Source organism: Daktulosphaira vitifoliae, unplaced genomic scaffold, assembly GCF_025091365.1.
Source record: "Daktulosphaira vitifoliae isolate Bord-2020 unplaced genomic scaffold, ASM2509136v1 Scaffold_2, whole genome shotgun sequence".
NCBI classification, from domain to species: Eukaryota; Metazoa; Arthropoda; class Insecta; order Hemiptera; family Phylloxeridae; genus Daktulosphaira; species Daktulosphaira vitifoliae.
The window spans coordinates 26,633,943-26,655,168 of NW_026099573.1; the positions used below are offsets into that span (position 1 = coordinate 26,633,943).

General features: G+C 23.9%; 2 protein-coding genes across 7 annotated transcripts; one reads left to right on the forward strand and one right to left on the reverse strand.

Moving 5' to 3' along the window:
- Positions 1–1,402: 1,402 nt before the first annotated feature.
- LOC126897194 (zinc finger C2HC domain-containing protein 1C-like) lies at positions 1,403–11,430 on the reverse strand. 4 transcript variants are annotated; one of them, XM_050670604.1, is made up of 5 exons: positions 11,099–11,430; positions 6,218–6,277; positions 5,142–5,297; positions 3,330–3,845; positions 1,403–1,918 (listed from the first exon to the last, which is right to left on the reverse strand). In XM_050670604.1, the coding sequence occupies exons 2-5, from the start codon at positions 6,260–6,262 to the stop codon at positions 1,646–1,648; spliced, it is 990 nt and encodes a 329-aa protein (XP_050526561.1). In that variant the 5' UTR covers positions 6,263–6,277; positions 11,099–11,430; the 3' UTR covers positions 1,403–1,645. The 4 variants fall into 4 exon arrangements, with proteins under 4 accessions (XP_050526561.1, XP_050526562.1, XP_050526563.1 ...); XM_050670605.1 differs by lacking the exon at positions 11,099–11,430 and adding an exon at positions 8,824–9,046; XM_050670606.1 differs by lacking the exon at positions 11,099–11,430 and adding an exon at positions 7,123–7,210.
- A 2,936-nt stretch (positions 11,431–14,366) lies between these two features.
- On the forward strand, positions 14,367–20,937 carry LOC126897180 (centrosomin). 3 transcript variants are annotated; one of them, XM_050670555.1, is made up of 8 exons: positions 14,367–14,526; positions 14,604–14,811; positions 14,894–14,955; positions 15,887–16,068; positions 16,188–16,478; positions 17,260–18,373; positions 18,654–18,697; positions 19,193–20,937. In XM_050670555.1, the coding sequence occupies exons 2-8, from the start codon at positions 14,768–14,770 to the stop codon at positions 20,513–20,515; spliced, it is 3,060 nt and encodes a 1,019-aa protein (XP_050526512.1). In that variant the 5' UTR covers positions 14,367–14,526; positions 14,604–14,767; the 3' UTR covers positions 20,516–20,937. The 3 variants fall into 3 exon arrangements, with proteins under 3 accessions (XP_050526512.1, XP_050526514.1, XP_050526513.1); XM_050670557.1 differs by having other exon boundaries at positions 14,604–14,656; XM_050670556.1 differs by having other exon boundaries at positions 14,384–14,540.
- The last annotated feature ends 289 nt before the right edge of the window (positions 20,938–21,226 follow it).

Consider the following 21,226-nt stretch of genomic DNA (forward strand, 5'->3'; position numbering starts at 1 on the left):
AAAAATAAAAAAATTCTAGTTGTGGAAAGATTGATCTTTTTGAATGTTTTCTCTAAGAATGAATTTTTTCCCTTAATTATTCAGAGGTTACAGAGATATTACATCAGTATGCTAATGTAATCACATCAGGTTATTCCTTATATTAACGAGATAACTATACTTGATTTTTTCAAAAGCTAATATAAAAAAATATTATTTTTATTAATTATTACTTCAGTAAATTGTTATATTTAATACTAATAATTTACTGTTAATATAATATTTAAATTCAGTTCTTTGCATTTATTTTGTTCTTCTATTGTAAAAATATCAATAGTAGAACTTGAAAATACTAAAATAAATTTTTTTCATAATACACTAAGTTAGACCACATAACATAAATTTCTGAATGTAAAATTGAATCAAGTGCCTAGATGTATGTAACATACCAGTCAATGTTGAGACCTTTCAGACTAAAGGTCTGAAAGGGCAAAGCCACCAATGTACTTTTCTAGAACCTCTTTAAAAGGCATAATATGTATAAATAAAAGTGGTCTTCTTTACTAAAATGATATAAAAAGGACCTCACGAAAATTGTTTTGCATTGGGCTCACATATCTAGCGCCGTCGCTGGCCTAAAGTATTAAACAAACAAAATGTTACTAGTTGAAGCTAATTATTATCCTTGGTGTTTATCTAATTGTACTTTTTATAAAAATATCCTCCTACTTATATACTCTCCGTCAAATGTAAATTAATTAAATTAATAAATTTGCTTTCATAATAATAATAGTTAAAATAAAATAGGTAATTGTAAAAAATTGCAATTTTAACACCTAAAAGAAAATAGTTATGAATATTATCAAGTTAAATATTTAACAATGACGACAAAGAGAAATCGATGTAAAATTATAATTTTTACGTTTTTAACAAAGTGTTTTTAAAACTGATTTAAAACATCAAAAATTGCATAAATTACAATCTGCTTAAACATTTTAAACCGGATTTTTTACAAATTTTTTAATAACTCTATGTAAAATAACTTAGTGTAATGTTGCTTTGAATTAATATTTTTAATAGTACCAAAAGAACAACAATGCATTTAATATTGATAATATTAGAAATGAGCTATTCACCAAAAACAAGGTTTAACTAATTATATCAATTATAGCAATAGATAAATCAGTATGTATTATTTATCATTTTAAAAAATCTGTTCATATTTGAGATTACTTTAAAGTTACTAATAAAATACATTTTATACAATAAAAAAATCAAATTAAAAGTAAATTTGAAAAATTCAATTTGTAAGCATAAAAATTAAAATGTTCTTAAAATAATAATTATTATTTTCTTAAATAACCCAAGTTAATTTTGTAGCACAATTTTGATATCAAAATGAAAATAAATAATAATAATAATGTTATGAAGTATAAACTTATTTATTTATTTATACATGAGATGGTTACATTTTCTAATTACATCACACAAAATTAAATTATATAGAATTTTATTATTAATAGATAGTCAAAAATGAAGTATTAAAAAAATAAAAATTATCATAGGATTTTGTTTAAATCAAACACATATTAAAAAAATTCAAAAATAAATTTAAGTAAAAATATATATAATTTTTTTATGTACAAGTTATTTAAGTGTATGGCAATCAAAAGCGTTTCACTGATTGTTTTACTATTGGTTTTTTTTTTTGTCGCTCTAAGCATAATGGTATGTGTCGAGCAGCAGCGTTATCATTGAACTTGCGACCACAATGAGGACAAGGAATTAAATCCGATGTATCAAGAGGGGGTGGTGGAGGTAGGTCGGCCAAATTTCCACCCTTAGCTAAATGTTGTTGTGCCATCCTTGCATTTCTGATGTTGGCGACAAATTCTTCATGTTTCTGTCTCCAATTATTCTTTTTCTTTGGAACAGAAGCCTGTTGTAAAAAAAAATATATTTTATACTAGCTAAATGAAGTTAAGCAATATGAATTTTATTTCTCATAAGCCCTAATGCAATACCTTGAGGCTCCCCATGTTCCTATAAAATTTCTATAAAAAAAAAATGTATAGAATAGTATATCTTTGTATATCACATATAATAGCCCTCTTTATCAGAGCTTGATAATTGTAATTATTTCAAAATATATTTAAAGTTTCATATTACATTAAGTATGATAAATAAAAGAAAGAAAATAAACCTATATTTTAACTATATGTAATGTATATTAATGCTTGCATTAAGTTCTTCAATATAAGATTATGGTTTATGTTTACTCAGAATTATTGAGTATCGAAAGTTTAAATTTTTAGTTTACAAGTAAATATTTAATTTTATTCCAAATCGATTTACTCGAAGTAAACACAAACATCTTTGATTAAATCCAAATAAATCGTTTTAACCAAATTACAAACATTCATTAAAAACCCAATAGAGTAGTATCGTCATAGATGACATCTAACAGTACCTAAAATCATTATTATAAAAAATGTTTTAACGCAAATTTATCGATTGTATTTAATTTTCAGAAGGAATTGTTGGATTATTACAAAAACAACTTTTATATCCATAATTATATCCTGAATACTAATTTTATGATTTATAAGTATAATACAAGAATAAATACACACTATTATAATAAAAAATAAATTTAATATGAAATTGATTTTCAAAATTTTGTATTGTAATTTTTACAGATAATTATAATAAGTTATAAAGTTGTTGTATAAAGAGTGTATTTTAATGTTAGCCTCTCGATTTCTCTTAAAATAATAATTATATTAAGAAAAATGTTTATATTAAGAATAGCTGTACAATTCATTACCTCTATATAAATTTGTATCAAAATTGTAAGTATAAATTTATAAAAAAAAAAAAAAAGGCAATTAAGTTAAATTTATTTTTTATTAATATCCCTTTGTATACATATAACTAAACTTGAATAGCTAGAATATTTGTTTGAAAAGGACAACCTTCCTTTTAATATACTTATTGTATTGACTTAAAAAATTGCAAAAATTTTTTGACCAACACTTAAATTTTTTTTGTAATTAAGAGTGTTTAATATGAATACTTAATCACTCCCTTCTTTATCCATCCGCTAAGGGTAGGTGATATGGTGTGGGTCACTATTAAAATGCTGTATGGTCCCCCCCATCTGATAACTAATAGCAACAGCGTAGCTGAACTTCAGTTCATAAGCGACAACTGAGTGGTTCATTACGCCACACCACCCTCATAAAACCATATGTAGAGACATCAATAGCAATAAAAAGTACCAAAATTTCTAGATAAATTTAACGTTATTTGATATACTAATGATTTTTATTTTTAAGAGAATAATTTACCTTAGATTTTGCACTGTTTATGAATTCCTTAGCATCAGTACCTTCTAGTCGTTGTTTAGTCATATCAAAAACTTTTCTTTTTTTTTTTTGCGTTTGTAAACAAACCGTCTTATGTTTCTCTATTCGCTCAGAATTAAAATCTCTGGAACAATAGGGACATCTTTCCATTCCAGGTGCAATGGGTCTGTTCGCTAATGGTTTAATAGACGTAATAATTTTAGGTGTCTCTTTATTAGCCCTAGGTGGAGGTTTCGGTGGTGATTTTACTTCAGTTTTTATCGTAGAAACTTTTATATTTCGTTTATTGTTATTGAGTGAAGGCAGTTTAGTTTGCTCTGTGGGTTTAACCGTTAGTTTTTGAGGAGGTGATTTTTTATTTACAATTTTTTTTTCGCCAACCGATTTAGTATAAATATCACAGTCTTTCTTTCCATTTTGAGCACCTAGAACAGGTTTATTTTCAGCTCCTCTAATAGTCGGTGGTAGTATTTTAGATGTTGTTTTAATAGCAGTTACCTAAAATATAATATGTATTATGATAATAAAATTTTATTATAAGTTACATTATATTAAAACATCAATTAGCAGAAACTATTTTATATAAACAACAAAATATTTTATTATTAATGCTTCAACAAAACTTGCATTTATTATCCATTTTTAAATTTGCATTGTAGATAAACAAATACATGGTAGCATATTTATTTGTATATTTAATAATTTTAGAAAGCAAACTATCTTTTATTGTACATAATTAAATACGATAAATATTTTTAAAAAACTCATACATTGAAATTCTATAATAACTATATTACAACTACATAATATTTTATTACATAACGTGATGTATTTCGTTCTAAATACAATTATATAGCTGTGCATTAGTATGTCTATTTTAAGTTTTTGAAATTTAGTAACCTGTAGATTGCTTGAATCGTCTTTGTTTTCTGAAGTATATAATAATGATTTTAATTCAGGTGCAGATTGAGCCGTTTTCATTTTCCTGCTAGCAGCAAATGATTCAGATAATAAACCACCACCTAAATTTGGTAATTTTCCGAAAAGACTAATGATAGATTGATCATCGCTTTCTAAGTAAATTTTCTTTTCTAAAGGTTTGAGAGGATAACCTCTATCTTTTCCAGTGTGACTTCTAACACCTTGTCGTCTCTGTGCAAATAGTTCCCTAACCTGACTTTCACATAACACAATGTCAGTAGTTAAAATGGAAGATTTCTTTAGAGAATTCTATGTGTCACCTAAATCTCCCACTTTAATAATTAAACATCATAAATTTTATCACGTAGTACAAAAATATATTACGAAGTTATTTTAAAATATAAGGAAATAAACTAATAGTTTGTTTAGAAATTCTTCATTTTTAGCATTATAAATATGCAAAAAGAAAAACATTTTAAAACTTTTTTTCTAAAATCTTACATCTCAAAAAAAGTTTAAAAAATGTTGCATGGCCCACTTTATTCTTAGTAAATAAATTAATAGTACTCATAAAATGTTTTTAATGTGAAATTAATTTCATAAAAATAATTCATGATAAGTAATATTTGTATTTTACATGAACATTTTTATAAATCTTATAAATAATAAATCAATTAATTGGTATAGTAAACAAAGAACCACGTAATACAAATCGTGTATTAAAACAACATTATAAGATATTGAATAAAAAATTATTTAAAAAATAAAACTTAGTACAATAGGGTTTTAAAAAATTAGTGAGTGAATTAAACTACATAAAAACTAAAAATATTTAAATGTTATATATAATAGTTAAAATAATTGTTCAAATACCTTTCCTTTAACACTAAAGTCTATCTTCAAATTTTCGTGTGAAACAGTCACATGTTTTTCAGGAACTTTTATTTGTATCTTCTCTTTTATACTTATTGACGGAGACTGTATTGTATTTTTTTTGCTTTCTGTTAAATGTTTTTGTTGGAATTTTCTCTGAAAATAAATACGAAATATAAGTTTATTACCTATTATTATAAGTTATAATTTCGATATATAGCTTCGATGCGTTGCTGAAAAATATTTGATTTTACTATGTCGCATTTTTTTTTTGTATGTTACTGTACTCGATTACTTGTAAAATTTTTATTAACATTTTATTTAAGACCCTTTGATGGGTTTAAGTTTGTGCAACTTTATCATAGAATTATACAGTATGGTGTAAATATTTTTTATTTTAGGGGAGGATAGACCCCCTAATCCCCCCGAAAATTATAACCTTTGTAATAGCATATTACTAAGTTTTCAAGTAAATTTCTAATAAATTGTACTGACTGATAATGTGATCAGAATAACTTGACATAATTTATAAATGTACATAATTTCTAGTCGTTTTGAAAATTCAATTAGTATCCAAAGTACTAGATGGGGCTTAAAAACCATAATAGTATTTTTTTTTAATTCGTTATGCATACTCAGCATTGAATCTGTTAACGGAAGTGATTTTAATTAGCGTCAATTATTATATTATTTTGGTTAATTTGATAGGGATATTTACAGTTAGGACCCTTTTTTACACATTTTTTTTAAAGTAGATCTCTTGGTCATCTTTAATAATTGCACGAATATGTATACTTAAGTATTATTATTTTTTTTTAATTTAAAACTTTAAGGCTGTGTTTAAAACTATTAACTAAGTCAATAGAAATCATTATTATATTTAAAGAAGTACATTATCAATGTAACCTAAAACTAGAGAAAACGGAGTTAAATTTATCACTTTATTTTTATTCCGAAGAACTTTATAATATTTTATAAAAACACGAATTCATTTAGTAAATTTCTTGTTAGAAAAAAATAGTTATAACTTTATCGATTAAAATTTACAAACTACATTTACTTAAAATTACACTTACTTGCATATCCAGAAGTCTGGAATTTTGACCTGCTGCAAATGCCATTATGCTTAAAGGCCACTAAAACAATAATTAAAAACATATAAGCTTACAAATTGTTAGCTAAATAATATTTCCGTGGAAATTTTGTTATATAATATTGATTATTTAAAAAAATTGATTGTAAAAAAACTTAAATGTATAGTTGTTTTGAAAGATGCTACCTAACATAGGAAATAATATGTCTAACTTATTATTAATTGATAGATTTTTTTTGTTTGATTTTTTTTTAATAGCAATTAATTTCAACGAACCATGACCCATATTCAGAAACTTAATATATCTACCTATTTTTTCAATATGCATAACATAATAAAGTACCCATCTAATTTTTTTCTCTATCATTCACCTTTATTATTTTTGCTTTTTGGTTCTCATTCTATTGTGATAATTTTTTCTATTATTTAATTGACACTATTTAATGGTGTCAATTTTCATGACTTATGAGTAAATAATGTAACAAATAGAAATTAAACAAGCAATTTATAAATTATTATTATTATACTACTCTCTTTCCCTACCAAAAAAAAATATTAAAACAATAATATCAATTAAAAAATATATTTATTAGTAATAATTTTAAATTAATAAAAAGTATTTAATGGTATTAAATTTAATTTTACCTTTTTTTATTGTAAGTAATAAAAAAATAGTCTAGGTTGAATGCGTAGTCGATATAATTTTCCAAAATATCAATTTAAATGATAAAATATGAATTAATTTTAAAATTATAAATGTGTTTGCATAAAAATGAATCTTTTAACTTAAAGGCTTCATATTTTTCAGTATTATGTTGATACCAAATCTGATCTAACAAATATTTCTATTGAAACTTTTGTGATTTTATTCACAACACATATTAATACCTTATCTTGTAATTTTATTGTGTACTGGACATTTGCTGTGTTGATATTTATAACCAAAAAATTAAATCTACCTATGAGACTTTAACCTTAATAAACCAAACAATAAGCACTGAAATATATATAGTCAAGTATTAATACAGTTGTATATATATTAATGATGTACGACAAATCTTAAGACAAAAATCATTTAAAATATTACAATACTTAATTTATTTAGTATAAAATTGATAGTTACTGTAGATATTTTCATGCATGTTAACTAAAAAAATTATACTAATAGTCGTTACAGCCATTATTAAAATACATTTCCATTAATATTGTTAGTTGATAATATTCAAATTTGGTTAGAAGTATGACGTAAGTCTCAATGATAATGAGTCATCATATATTCAATAAATACGACAAATGTGTCACGGTAGATACAATAACTTAAGGAAATAAATTATAAGCAATCACTTCCAAAGATAAGCTAATCCACTTAAGGGATACACAATTTTTTTATTTTGGATCATTTTTTATAACTCGCCATGTCAAAAATTGAAAATATATAGACTTAGATTATAATTCTTATTTCTTTAATCCTTTCAGAGCCAACTTTTAATTTCTTGACCCTTAATCAATTTTTTATTGGTGGGATATAGAAAGATATAAATGAAGATAGAGTGACGATCGATTTTCAGAATAATTTATTTTAATTTTTAAAACTTTTTTAAACTTTAAACTTATCAATATAATAAAAAACCTTTTTACTAGTTAAGTAGTTTATATCTAGGTCTAAGAATTAAATGCATTTATAAATTTTGTTTGAGCCACTTTGAAGGATCCTAAGTTTGTACAACTCAACAACAAGCTATGCGATTATTTAATAGCATAGAAATATTATTCGTTTTGAGAGAGCAGAGACCCCTTAATCTTCCCCATCGAAAATTTTAGCTACGGTAAAAACACATTACTAAGTTTTCAAATCAATTTGTATTAGTAGATGTTGTGTTTAGAATAACTTATTGAAATGCATAAATGCATACTATAAATCTTAGTCAGACTTTTATCATTTAGAATATTTTAATTTTGAAAGTACTAATTCAACATTTTTGTCGGTATTTTATCTTTTCTCATTTTAATACTTTTGTTTGATAAAACAAATTACTGTTAGATAAACATCAGTATTTATTAAAAAGCAATGCTGTTCTTAAGATTTGCAAGGCTCAAGGAAAAAATAATTTTGATACAATCTACGTTATTTCTTTCGCAAGTACGAGATCCTCACATAATATTTCAGTATAATATCTAATGTAATAAATGGAAATTAAATATTTTGATAATCCTAAATTCAAAAAAAAATACGTTTTGAAGTATTTCTTACATATTTTTCACATTGTTTATTCACGCTAAGCGACTATATACACTGGATAGTACCTTTTTTTTTAATTTTAAAACATAGGATACTATTAACTTCTGAAAAGAAAAATTATATATTTAAAGATATTGCATGAGTCACAGTTACATAATCCCCGTGTAGTATTGTTTAAATACTTATTTTATAATTATTATTTTGCTAATTTTTGCTATTAAGTATAAATATCAAAAAAAGTTACGAGCTCTATAATTTATTATTAAGTCTTAAATAAAATTTACAAAAATCGATATTTATCACATGTATTCGAGTAATCTTAAGCTTTTTTTATTTAAAAATATACTTACAACTCTTTTTATGGGTTAAGGTACTCATGCCGATATAAATGTAACTGATCTTCCTACACAGAGGAATCATCGTAGTTATAAACGATCATTATTTTAATTAATTGAATGCGGGACACTAATTCACAAAATACTACATTGTTAATTAATTATTTCCATGTAAAAATTTCGCGTTTCAACCTTATCACAAACACTTGTATACAATCGTTTATTGAAATTCACAGTGAACGTCTGTCAAATCGATTGGAATCGAACGAACTATTAGGCACCGGGTTAGTACTCTACATTGATATATGTATATGTGCTTAATAATTTGTGTTACTAGGCGTTTAAGAATTCAATATAAACACAACAACATGTTTTACATTGGTTATTTGCAATAACGTTATGAATGATTTATCACTTTAATATACTTTTGTAAAGTGTTAACTTAAAAGAAAATTATCAATAATGTACGCATATTTTATAACCCTTATGCAAATAATAAGTAAAAATGAATATATATATATATATATATATATATCAGTATTTATATCCCTAAATCAATGGTAATCAAATGATTTTACCATGGAAGGGAGGTGAAACTTTTTTGATAAAAAAGATCATGGAAGCTGTAATCACATACCCCAGAGTTTTTTTACTTGTACTACTATATCAAGATGTTATTATGGACTATTATATATTGATAAATAGATTTCTTTTAATTAAACCCATAACAAATATTTAATAATTTTTTCACATTAATTACGCTCAATAAATTATCATATATTAAGCTTCTGAAATATAAAATATATATAATGAAAATTATCAAAAATGTCAATGAAAAGATCTATCTCCCTAATCCCCTCAAAAATCGGCTGTTTTTAAATAAGTTATTACAATTTTAAAATGCAAGAAAAAAATTAATTCTTCCCATTTTCGACGGCTGCTAAATTTTGAGATAATTTCTGAAATGTCTAAAATTTAATGATTTTATCAATTTTTGAAATAAATGTCTTCAATTAAATCAAATTCAACTTCTTTTGACGTATTGATCAACAAAATCGATCCAGTAAGCGCTGAAAATTTTTATAGACAATCAGAAAAAAAAACTACATCAGGTAATTTCAATACCGTCTAAGCTTCGCGTCGAGACTAAAAACCTTATTAAAATCAACATATCTTACATAAATATACGGACGATAAACAATTGTATTTATTAGACAATTTTGGTTAGAAGGTAAAAAAAAATTTAACAAATAACAATTTTTTACTCAAATAAAAATGAAATAAGTTGGTTGTATGTTAATGTCATTATTTAAAAAAGAGAGGGACGGTATGGCCGAGTCGGTAACGCAGGAGTGTTTGACGCGCACTGCCTCGGGTTCGAAACTTGGTCACGGGTGATTTCATTTGCCAAACGAGAGATCAGTTTAGTAATTGGAGTCACCATCCCTCTCTTCGGCGACCGATTAACCACCCGCCCTGCAGTATAAATGGTTAAGAAAACTCCTTGTTTGGGGTAGGCCGTTATGGCCCTTAATGCGCTGATAAAGCGTATAAAAAAAAATCTGTAAAATAATTTACGCGAAACCTTTTTATATGGTTAATTTATTTGAGAAAGTTTGAAAATAACTGAGATATTTAAATTATGTATAAAATATTTTGATGAATATGTTAACGAAAAAGCTACTATGATAAATATAACAAAACCCAAAAAATCAATATTTAACCTTGAGGAAATAACTGGTACATTTATTGATTAATTATATGAATATTTTAAGACGTTTGTCAAAGGTTGAAGCAGTTTAAATTTATATTATAATATTTGTGGTAAGCGTCTTAAGTCTTAAGTAAATTATGTAGTACGTTATGTTCAAATATCTAACATATTTTACTCGTTTGTCTAAATCATTAACATTACAATTAATGTCTTCAGTACAATCTTGCTCATCAGTTAAAATAATTTATATCCTAAGGCTACTCTTGCCTGTTGTAGTATCTTCATTGTACATGCACTAATAAACCTACTTGAATCTGGTCGAATTAAGAATTTCTAAAGTGTTTAAATTTATTATAAAATTAATTACCCCTTGTATATTTGATTTTCTTGGATTGACACAATTAAAATGATCTAATACGCGTGATACTTCAGTAAAACTATTTATTACTAACATTTAAAAACTCAAAATTCAAGAAATTTGTTCGTAGTAAATATAGTAACAAAATTTTTTAGTTGATTTTGTTGTTTAGATATCGAAAAAAAATCTACACAAATAATGTAAATCTACATAATTACCTAAGAAGTGATGATCTGTAGGCTGTTTAATCAAAATGTTGAAGCTCACTAGAATATGTTTAAGTATAAATATTTATAATTATTTCGGTTCGTTATAATAATAAAAAACTTAAGTAATATATTAAAAAATACGGTTAAAAGTATTAATTTCAAATAAAACGAGCTCTTGCTGATAGCTAGTAACTAAGAGACTAAGAGCACATTACTTTAATCTAAGTAAATAGTTCTCCTGTGAACGTGGGCCGCATTTCAACGATCGCCGGGGATATCGTGTGTTAACGTTACAGGTCAGTGTGGGAGAACTGGAGGATGTTGTGTAGAACATACAATCGCGTGTGGTTGTGACAAACGTGTTACTACAACTTATACGTTAACTTAATATAATAAACTATTATTTAGAAAGAAAAAAAATAAGAGAGGAAAATAAATCAGTAGGTACTAAGATTTAGTCGCGATAGACGCTATCCTTAAATGGCAAACCGAAGGACAAACGTGCCACTGACTTTATTTACTTCCCGAACTTTTTTTTGTTGTCTAGTTTATGTATAATTGAATAATGGCAAAATAGATAAAAGATTGTATCATCTTTAACTATACAACAAATTACTTTTAAATAAAAAATAGGTCATATTAAACAGTGACCTAGCTAGGGGCACAACCCCCATTGGCAGCAAATTCATTTCTAAAATGAAATAATGAGTGAAAAAAAATTCCAAAATATGGTATTTTTTTAGATATTTTTACTATGCCCCCTCCTCTATTATAAAATTCTGATAATAACGCCACTGGTAATAAATTAATAATGTATCATTTTTACATTGTTCAATAGGTTTTATTATAAACAAATCTATTAATTTTTTTCATGAGATACGATGTAAAATGTAAGATTTTTTTTTTTGGTCATCATTTAGTTTTTTAACAAAAAAAATTTTCTAGGACTCATAACCTTGGTGCAACAAGATAAAACATTTTATTCTAAGGTTAAAAATATTATAGGGAAAAAACCATTAAACCACCAAATAAAGTTTAAGTGTAAGTACGGGGATCTAAACATAGACACAAATATGAGGAATTAAAGGAGCTTTAATTTTAATTAATTCGACATTTCAGAAAAACTACATATACAATTATATTAAAAGAAATTTAAGTTAGATATAACAAGCCGCTCCAAAAATTTTGGTGAAATTGTTCCTATGATCTCAAGTTTTACTTATCCATAATACATTTTTTAACTTTTTTTAGAAAGGGTCTCATTAAACAAAATTCTACAATTTTAATTTTAAAATATTTTTGTATGAAATGTGTGAGTTTGATTTTTATTATTTCCGTCATTAGTTTTACCATAAAACCTAATAATATACATGTTTTGATCAAATTTGAAAAAGGAAACATTTTAACACAAATTCTTTAAAATTATAATATTGAACATTTTTTAATAGATGAGAAATTAAAGGCGGTAAAGTTATACCCCTTAGAACTTTGAAGAAAACTCTGTTGTGTCCTACAGAATAGACGAAAATCAGTCAAAAATTAATAATTATTTAAAAATAATATTATTGTATAACTGAAAAAACTGAAAGTTTTTGTAGGTAGACGCAACATACATATACATGTATATACTATTAATATTTTTGTAATTTATAATAATATATATTTAACTAATAACATTAAAATAATAAATTACAAATTATATTCATAAGTGTATTGCTATACATATATTTTTATACGATTTAGCATTATGATATCTATGATTATACAAAATATAATTTTAACAATTATTTCTGTGTTCCAAAAATTTAAAAACAAGTATTCTCGTATATTTTAAGTAACAAGTACTGTAACAAACAAACAATGGAGTAAGAACACAAATTTCAAAGATTACTAAATATGGCGTTTACATTGAGTGGGAGCTAGTGAAGTGGAAGATTGAATATAGACTGTATGGCAGAAAAAATAATTTTAATTGAAGATAACACAAATTGCGCCACTAGATACAAGGCCGATACTTAGACATTTCAAAAAGAAAAGAATACATATTTTATATTCAATAATATTAAGAATTCTTAATATAATTGTTTTTAGTTTTAAAATCTAAAACAAAATATAAATACATTTTTTTTAACTTAATCATGATTTAAGCGAATAAAAGTTTAATAGATAATGACTATTTATGATTATAATTAGTGTATATTATAATCAGTGTATTAAGGGTTTCAGCGCTCCGGAGCATTTTATATTTGATATCCCTAAAATTTTTTGTGAAACAAAAAATAACTTTTTAGCCTTACCCTTTTGTGGCTACGCCACTACCAATGACTCTAAGATATTTCGTTTATTAAAAGATTTAGAATATACATAAATGCAAAAAAAAAATTATAAATAACATTTATATACATTTTTACTAGAGTGTGATCTGGCTCATAGGGAAAAACGCCCCAAAAGTCTCAGGGTGACTTTCTCGTAGCGCTATGGCAACGAAAAGCTAACCCAAATTGCTTTGTATGTAAAATACGACAATGATTATAATTTGATGTCAAGAATGTCTCCCAGTATATATGAATTCATCAATTTTAGAGTATTTTTAAAATTTTTTTTTTAAAGGGTTATAAAAATAATAAAAAGTAGTTTATAAGATACGGGGGGTTCTATCCCATATACCCCATAATGAGAACGCCCATTTCCCTTTTGTACTAACACTGTAAAAGATAATACATATTTACAAAATAGCATTAATGTCATCTACCTTAAATGTTTAGTTATGCTGTTTCAAATAAATAAAATTTCAAGATGAGGTTTGGAAAGATTTTTGCTTAAGCTTCTTTTTAAATATTCACTAGCGATAAATATTTTAAGTTCTTTATTCTTTTATAAATGTTCATATATAACTATAATATATCAGTATAGAATCATTTATTAATTGGTATTTAAATATGCAAATCTTATTCTTCAAAAAATTCCTCTTAATTTAGTACAACATTTTATCGAATCAAATTTATTTAGAAACAATTGTAACATAAGTGCATATAAAATTAAAATCTTGGAGTATTTAATCACCATTTGGCATCCCCATAGACGTGCCTATAAATTTTATCAATAAAATATAAAATCAATGTCACAGGTTATATGAAAATATAACCCAAGTGTTTATTGCTTGTACCATTTATTGTTGATCAATGGAAATTTCTCCAATTACAAACTGACAAACCATACAATAATCACTAGAGTGCGTTATGTGTTATACATATGAAATAAACAGTGCCCAGATTTGATTTTATCAAGTTGCTAATAATAATAATAATAATAATAATAATGTCGTATCAGATATAAAAAAAAACTTTCTGCTAGTTAGACAACAAGTCTAACAGCAAACCAACGCTCATCGTTCAAACTTAGTCAAATGTTATTCTTTTTCTTTTCAGGAAGTAAAGGTAATTTTGTCATAGTAACATTTTTTTAAATTTATAATTGACTCTTAAATTAATAAAATAATATTAAATGCTTACAGAGTACCAGTCTTCCAATAACATTTAACATGAAAGTAATATAGACAAAATATAGGTAAATACTTGTTTGTTCAAAGATCAGAATAAGAACAGAAAATAATTTCTAATTTAAATAAGAAGAACATATTTTCCATTAGTAGTAGAATTTGATGTATAAATAATTGTAATGGATTCTAATAAAAATAATAAGAGTTTGTTACTGAAACAAAGGTATTTTTAACAAGTTGTAATACTTGAGTGCATTAAATTGATTTTAACTTATATAAATACAATCAAATGTAAACGATTTTAGGAAATCTTCAAGTTTTGATGGTGGCGCAAGCTTAAATTGTTCATCTAATTTACCATATAATTGTAAGTATATGAATTATATAAATATATTTACATAAATCTGATATTTTTTTCATGTAGTTCAAAGTATATATACTTAACTAAATGAAAAAGACTACTAAATTTTAATTAAATAAAATTATTAAAATTATATACTTCAATTGTTTGATGATTTTTACTAGCATAATAATTTTTTATAACTATTTATTTTTAGGTTTTATGTATTCAATTTATTAATTAGAACAACTTTAAAAGTCAAAATTTTTAAAATTGATAAATATTTAATGAAACTGAATTTTTTATAATAATAATTCAACAAAAAAAAATATATATTTATTATAAATATTATATTATATTAATAATTATATTATAAATATAAATATATATTTATTTTAATTTATATTTTCATTAAAAATTATTATTAAAAATGTGTTTCATCTTAATGGTTATTCTTATTTTATAATGTAATAATATAATCTTAAGTAGAAGCCTCATATATGTTTTTAGTTATTAAAAATATATCCATTACATTTTATTAAATTGTTATCTTAGTACATTTTTTTTCTTATTTTACCTAGTTTTTAATAATTAAAAAATTAAAATATAGGTACTTTTATATGTTTAAAGACAGTTATGATAAAAATATAATTATATTCCCTTTGAGGACAAACATGCCAATTAAAATTAATTTATCATATTCTGTGTCCTTGATTTTTATTAAAATCTGCATAACAAAATATTCTAAGTTCATAAATGTTTCAAGAATATTATTATGTTTTTACATCACTATTAATAACACTTATTAATAATTTCTAAATTTATTCTTACTTGTATAAAATTATAACTTTATATTTTTGAAAAAATTGATTTTTTTATAATAAATGTCATGCCTTATTTTAGGATTTATTTTTGAAGTCAATTTTTTATTATATTTTAACATATACTATTTTCATAGGTTCAACTACTAACAATATGAATGCTAATAAATATGGACAAACTGTTTCTGTAAAAGAATATGAGGAACAATTAGAAACATTGAGAACTGAAAATTATAATTTACGTTTAAGAATATATATTATGGAAGAAAAATACAACAATGAAAAACACTTGACTGAAAATGAAATCCTTCCTATAAAAGTCAGTAAATATTTAATTTATATTTGTATTATAGAATTGAGTTTTAAGAATAAATATTTATCAATCTCATAAGGCATATATTTTTTATCAGTTGATAATAAGTTTTTGTGATATTTTAGAATTTTGAAGATAAAAAAAGCCAACCTGATTTAAGCATATACAATTCCGACAATGATCAAGATTTAAAAAATTTAGAACAAATCTCAAAAGAGCATAAATGTAATAATATTAATATTAAAGCATTTAAAACAATACAAGATTTATTGAATGTTAACAAAAGAATAATGAAAATAAATTGTCAACTGAAAAAACAGCTTGAAACAGGGCAGTCATCAAACAATTCTTGTAAGGATTCTTTGAAAAGTCCATTATTAGAAGATATAACTGGAAATAGCTCCAAAAACAATGAGGTATCTGAACTTTTTTTTTTATCTATTATAGTATTATTCATTATGTTTTCTGAAAATTTTTCTTAAGTTGTAAATCATTTATTTAGCTTATTTAAATTATAACATAACCATAAAATTACATTTTTAATGTTTAAATATAATATAGTACTTGCTTACTTGCTTCTAGTCAGAATAAAATAGTATTGACATGTCAATCTTAAGTGTGTAGTGTAATTATAAATTTCATCTATACAACACTTTGAGTCTTTGACTATTATTCTGTACTAAACTTCTTTTTTAAGTTTTGGTTACACTTAAAGAAGTTTAATTTATATTAGAGCTGTTAATATAAGATTAGTCTTCATTGGCTGACACATTATATTTTCAAACTATTCTAAATATAACATAAATTATTAATTATTCAAAATAAGTTTTAAATTTTCATATATTACATAACTCAAATTATAAAATCACGATTAAAACAGAAGTTAAACCAAGGTTTTTGGCAAACATACATTATCATTTAATAGGTTTGTATGTAATATTATCTATTATCTTATTACTTTTATTATATAATATAATTTAATATTTATGAAAGATAAAATTGAGTACTACTTTGTCTTAAAACAAAATATTAAAATGATTTATTTTTAAAATCCTAATAAAAATTAATAAATCTTACTTTAGAATACTTAGATCTAATTTCCATGAAAATTTTCTTTAAATTAATTTTTTATGTAAAATTTCTCACAATTTCTTTGAAAGTATTTTGATTATAATTATTATTATTTTTTTTATTAAGGAGTTGATAAAGGAACCTAACAAATATTGTAATGAAATTTCTGACTTAAAAAGTGAGTTGAATAAAAAACACATTGAAATCTGTCAACTTCAGTCTCAACTGGATTCTTTAAAATTACTAGAATCTGATGAAATTATTTCATTGAGATCAAAATTAGTTTTAAAAAATAAAGAAGTGGAAGATCTGAATCAACAAGTTAAAAAACTTCACCATAATCTTCAAGAACTAGTCAATACAGAACTTTGGGAAAAAAATAAAGAAATTTCTAAGTTAATATTAAAAGAAGCAAAAAGAAAACAATTTTTTTGTTCTTTAAACAAATCTAGTAACACTCCTATTAATGAAGGTTGTAAAGTAATTTATAATTCTAGTCAAACTAATGAAAATGAAACTAGTCAACAGTTATTATCTTATTCTGAAGTTAATCAACTTATTGAAAAAATAGGAAATTTATCAACCATGCTCCAAACAAATGATAGTGTTACTTCAACTGTTAATTATGAACAGTTGAAAAATAGGTACATTCAAGTTGTGGAAGAATTAGAGGCAATGAAATGGAAACAAAAAGAAACTTCAAAATCGTATTCTGCATTAGCTTCTCATCTTGATGAACTCTCTGTGTTCTTAGATGTAATAAGCACAAATTTTTCAGAATCAAAAAAATTAAAAAATGAATTAGACAGAATGATTAAAAGTAATAAGGAATTTTCAAAATCATTGACTGAATTATTATTTAAGGGGAGTGATTCAAATATAACTCATGTTCCTGTATTACCAGATTATTCAGAAATAAATTTCTTTAGTTGTGATGAAATTTCACCATCTGAAGAATTAATTATTAATACTAAACATACTTCAAATATTTTTGATAAACACTTTGGTAATGATTCATTAGAAAAAAACAACCAAAATTCTGATAATTTAACTTTGAGTAATAACCAAAATAGAAAAGAAAATATGAATGAAGATAATGAATCTGATAACTGGTCAGAACCTGATAAGTATGTGTCATCTACTCGTATTGGATTGACTGATCTCTCTACCATTCCTAACACTATTAGTGATTCTTCTGAAGATGATTTAAAAGAAAATGAGGAAATTATTCACCATAAAGGTATAATACAATAATTTAAATGATAAACATTCAACACATAATTAAAAAGTAATACGTATACTTTAATTAAATCGGTTATTTTTAGCGATTAAATATTTACTAAATTTAAAGCACAATAAAAAATATATTTATATATAGAAACCAAATAAAATAATATTATAAATTAATTTTCTTTTCAATAAATTTAATTATATTAAATTTTATTGAATTTTTTTGTTAATTGAAAGTGCATTGGATAAAAAAAAATTGTGTTCTAATATTAAATAAAAATCTTTTTCAGAATATCTTAGAAGACAGTGTAATAGTAATCGAGTATCCATAAAGGTGATTATTTAAATTTTTTATGATAAAACCTATTAAATATATTAAGAAATTGTGAATGTTTCTGAAAACATTGTAGTACTTGCTAACTAAATTGTTTAGTTTAAGAAGTCCTAATACTTAAATTTTAATTTAAATGAAAAAGTTCAAACTATTATTTTTATTTTAATAAACACAATGAAAAATATTTTTTTCAAATTTATTCAATTTACACATTTTTCCTAACATAGCGTAAAAAATAAGAAATTACCTATATCTAATTTAAATTAAGATTAGTGTAGATTAACAATTATATTTTTCTTTGTGCTAACATTGAAAATACTCAAAATTCCTTAGTGTCTGGTCATTTTTAGAAAAAAGTTGGGTATGTTCCAACTATATCCTCTTCTAGTAATAAAATAAAAATAAACACATTTCTATTTAATTAACACCATTGGTTTCTTAAAAATTATTATTTATAGTAATTATCTTCTAACTTGTGTATTGTTTAAATTTTAGATAACAAAAGAAGAATATAAAAGGCTCAAATCTGCTCTACAATTTTTCACAAAATACTCAGAAATGCTTTTCCAAAATAGTGCATGTGAAAGGAATATGGAAAAACTTGTTCTTGTTAATGCTTACCTAAGAGAAATAAATGATAAAAATATGGAGAAAATTAAACGACTAGTCTCCCAAGTTAATAATTTGAAGACTAAAAATATTCAATTACAATTTTCTAGTGATAATGTTTTATTGAATCAAAATATTGCTTTGGATGATCAAAAGTGTGCTGTATCACTAAGTGATATACATTATTATTCAGATCAAATGGCAGAACAACAAAAAGCTGAAAATATTCTTCTGAACACACAATTGGAGGAGTCTAGATTTAAATTAGAGCAGATGAAGCAACAGCTAGAAACTTGTCGCATTACTGAAAAGGAATTAGTAGAATTTAAAGAAACCTACTGTAAAGAACTCAAGATAATGTTAGATGCTGAAATGCAAAATAAATTTGATATTTTCAGCAGGAATTATGAAATTCTTAGTACATTAGTGGAAAAAACAATGGCAAAAATAAAAAAATTAGAAGATATGGTAAAAGAGATTTCAACAAACTTTGATAGTATTGAAGAGAGCCAATCAGAAGTCTCTAGACTTACGAATGAATTACAAATTGTTAAAAAAGACTTAGAAATGAAGAATGTTATAACTAGAGAATATGAAGGAGAGTTAAAAAGTGTAACAGAATTATTGAAATCTACACAGTGTCAAAATGAAGAATCCTTAAATAGTGTTTCATATTTAAATGATGTAATTACATGTAAATCTAAACTGATAGATGCATATCAAGATCAAAGAAAAACTTTAGAGAGTAAAATGGCAGAACTTGAAACTGAATTAAATGAAACTCTTAATGCATTAAGTATGCGAGAGAGAGAAAACAAAGAGTTGTATTTAATTTTACTTCAGTATGAAAAAGAAAAAGAAAAAATAAACAATGATTCTATAGCTTATGTAAAAGAAATGAACCAAATTAAAGAAGAACATAGACATGAAATATTGATGCTCACCAAACAACTTTATGAGTATAAAAAAGAAGAAGAAGGAAATTTTGCAATGCATATGAATGTTTTGGATGAATTACCCAAACAAATAGAACTTTTAAAACTAAATAAACAAAAGTGGCAGGAAATGTTTGAAAAATCTGAAAATGATAAGAATCACTTTAAGAGTATGCTTGAGCTTATTTTGAATTTAAGTGATTCAAAATCTCAATGTTTCACTACAGATTCAACTTTGAAAAATCAAAAGGATCCTGTTGATCAAGTATTTTAAATTGTGTTTCTACTTATAGCACATTTCAACATTGACTTAGATCTTAAATATTTCATTTAATATTTAAAAAAAAATTTTAAATACTTTAACACCATAAAAATAATAATCTTAAATGTCTTGCCTTAGTCAATTATCCTAATTATTTAACTTAGAATGGATTGTTTTTACTAGTAATTAAAAAATTAAAATTATTTTCATAGAATTTTATTTTTAATTATGATAGAATGATAAGAACTATCATAACTAACAAAATTAACAAATCTTGTATAGGTTTGCTATCAAAAATTAATTACACTTGTTATAAATCTATATACATAAAATAAGTAACTGTTGCCAAAGATTTGTGCCAATTTTTATAATAAATTAAACTAATTGATTGAATTTTTATATAATATTATTGTTGCCAATGACTTTTTTTATTTTATTTATTTTTAGTCTATGTGTTAAATTAATTTTACTAACTTTATGTTATTAACAAAAATAAATATATAAATATACGTTTTTTTTAATAAACTGTATTTATTTTCTTTTTGTGTATATATTATAAATTTATATGACTTATTCAAAATTATAATAAGGAATATAATTTATCATTAAAATAAACTTTCAGGTTTTTATTTTTCTTAAAATAGAAATATTAAACTAGATATTTTTTATGTAAGACTATTTAAAAAACACATTAAAAGAAACATTTTTGTCAATCATCAAATT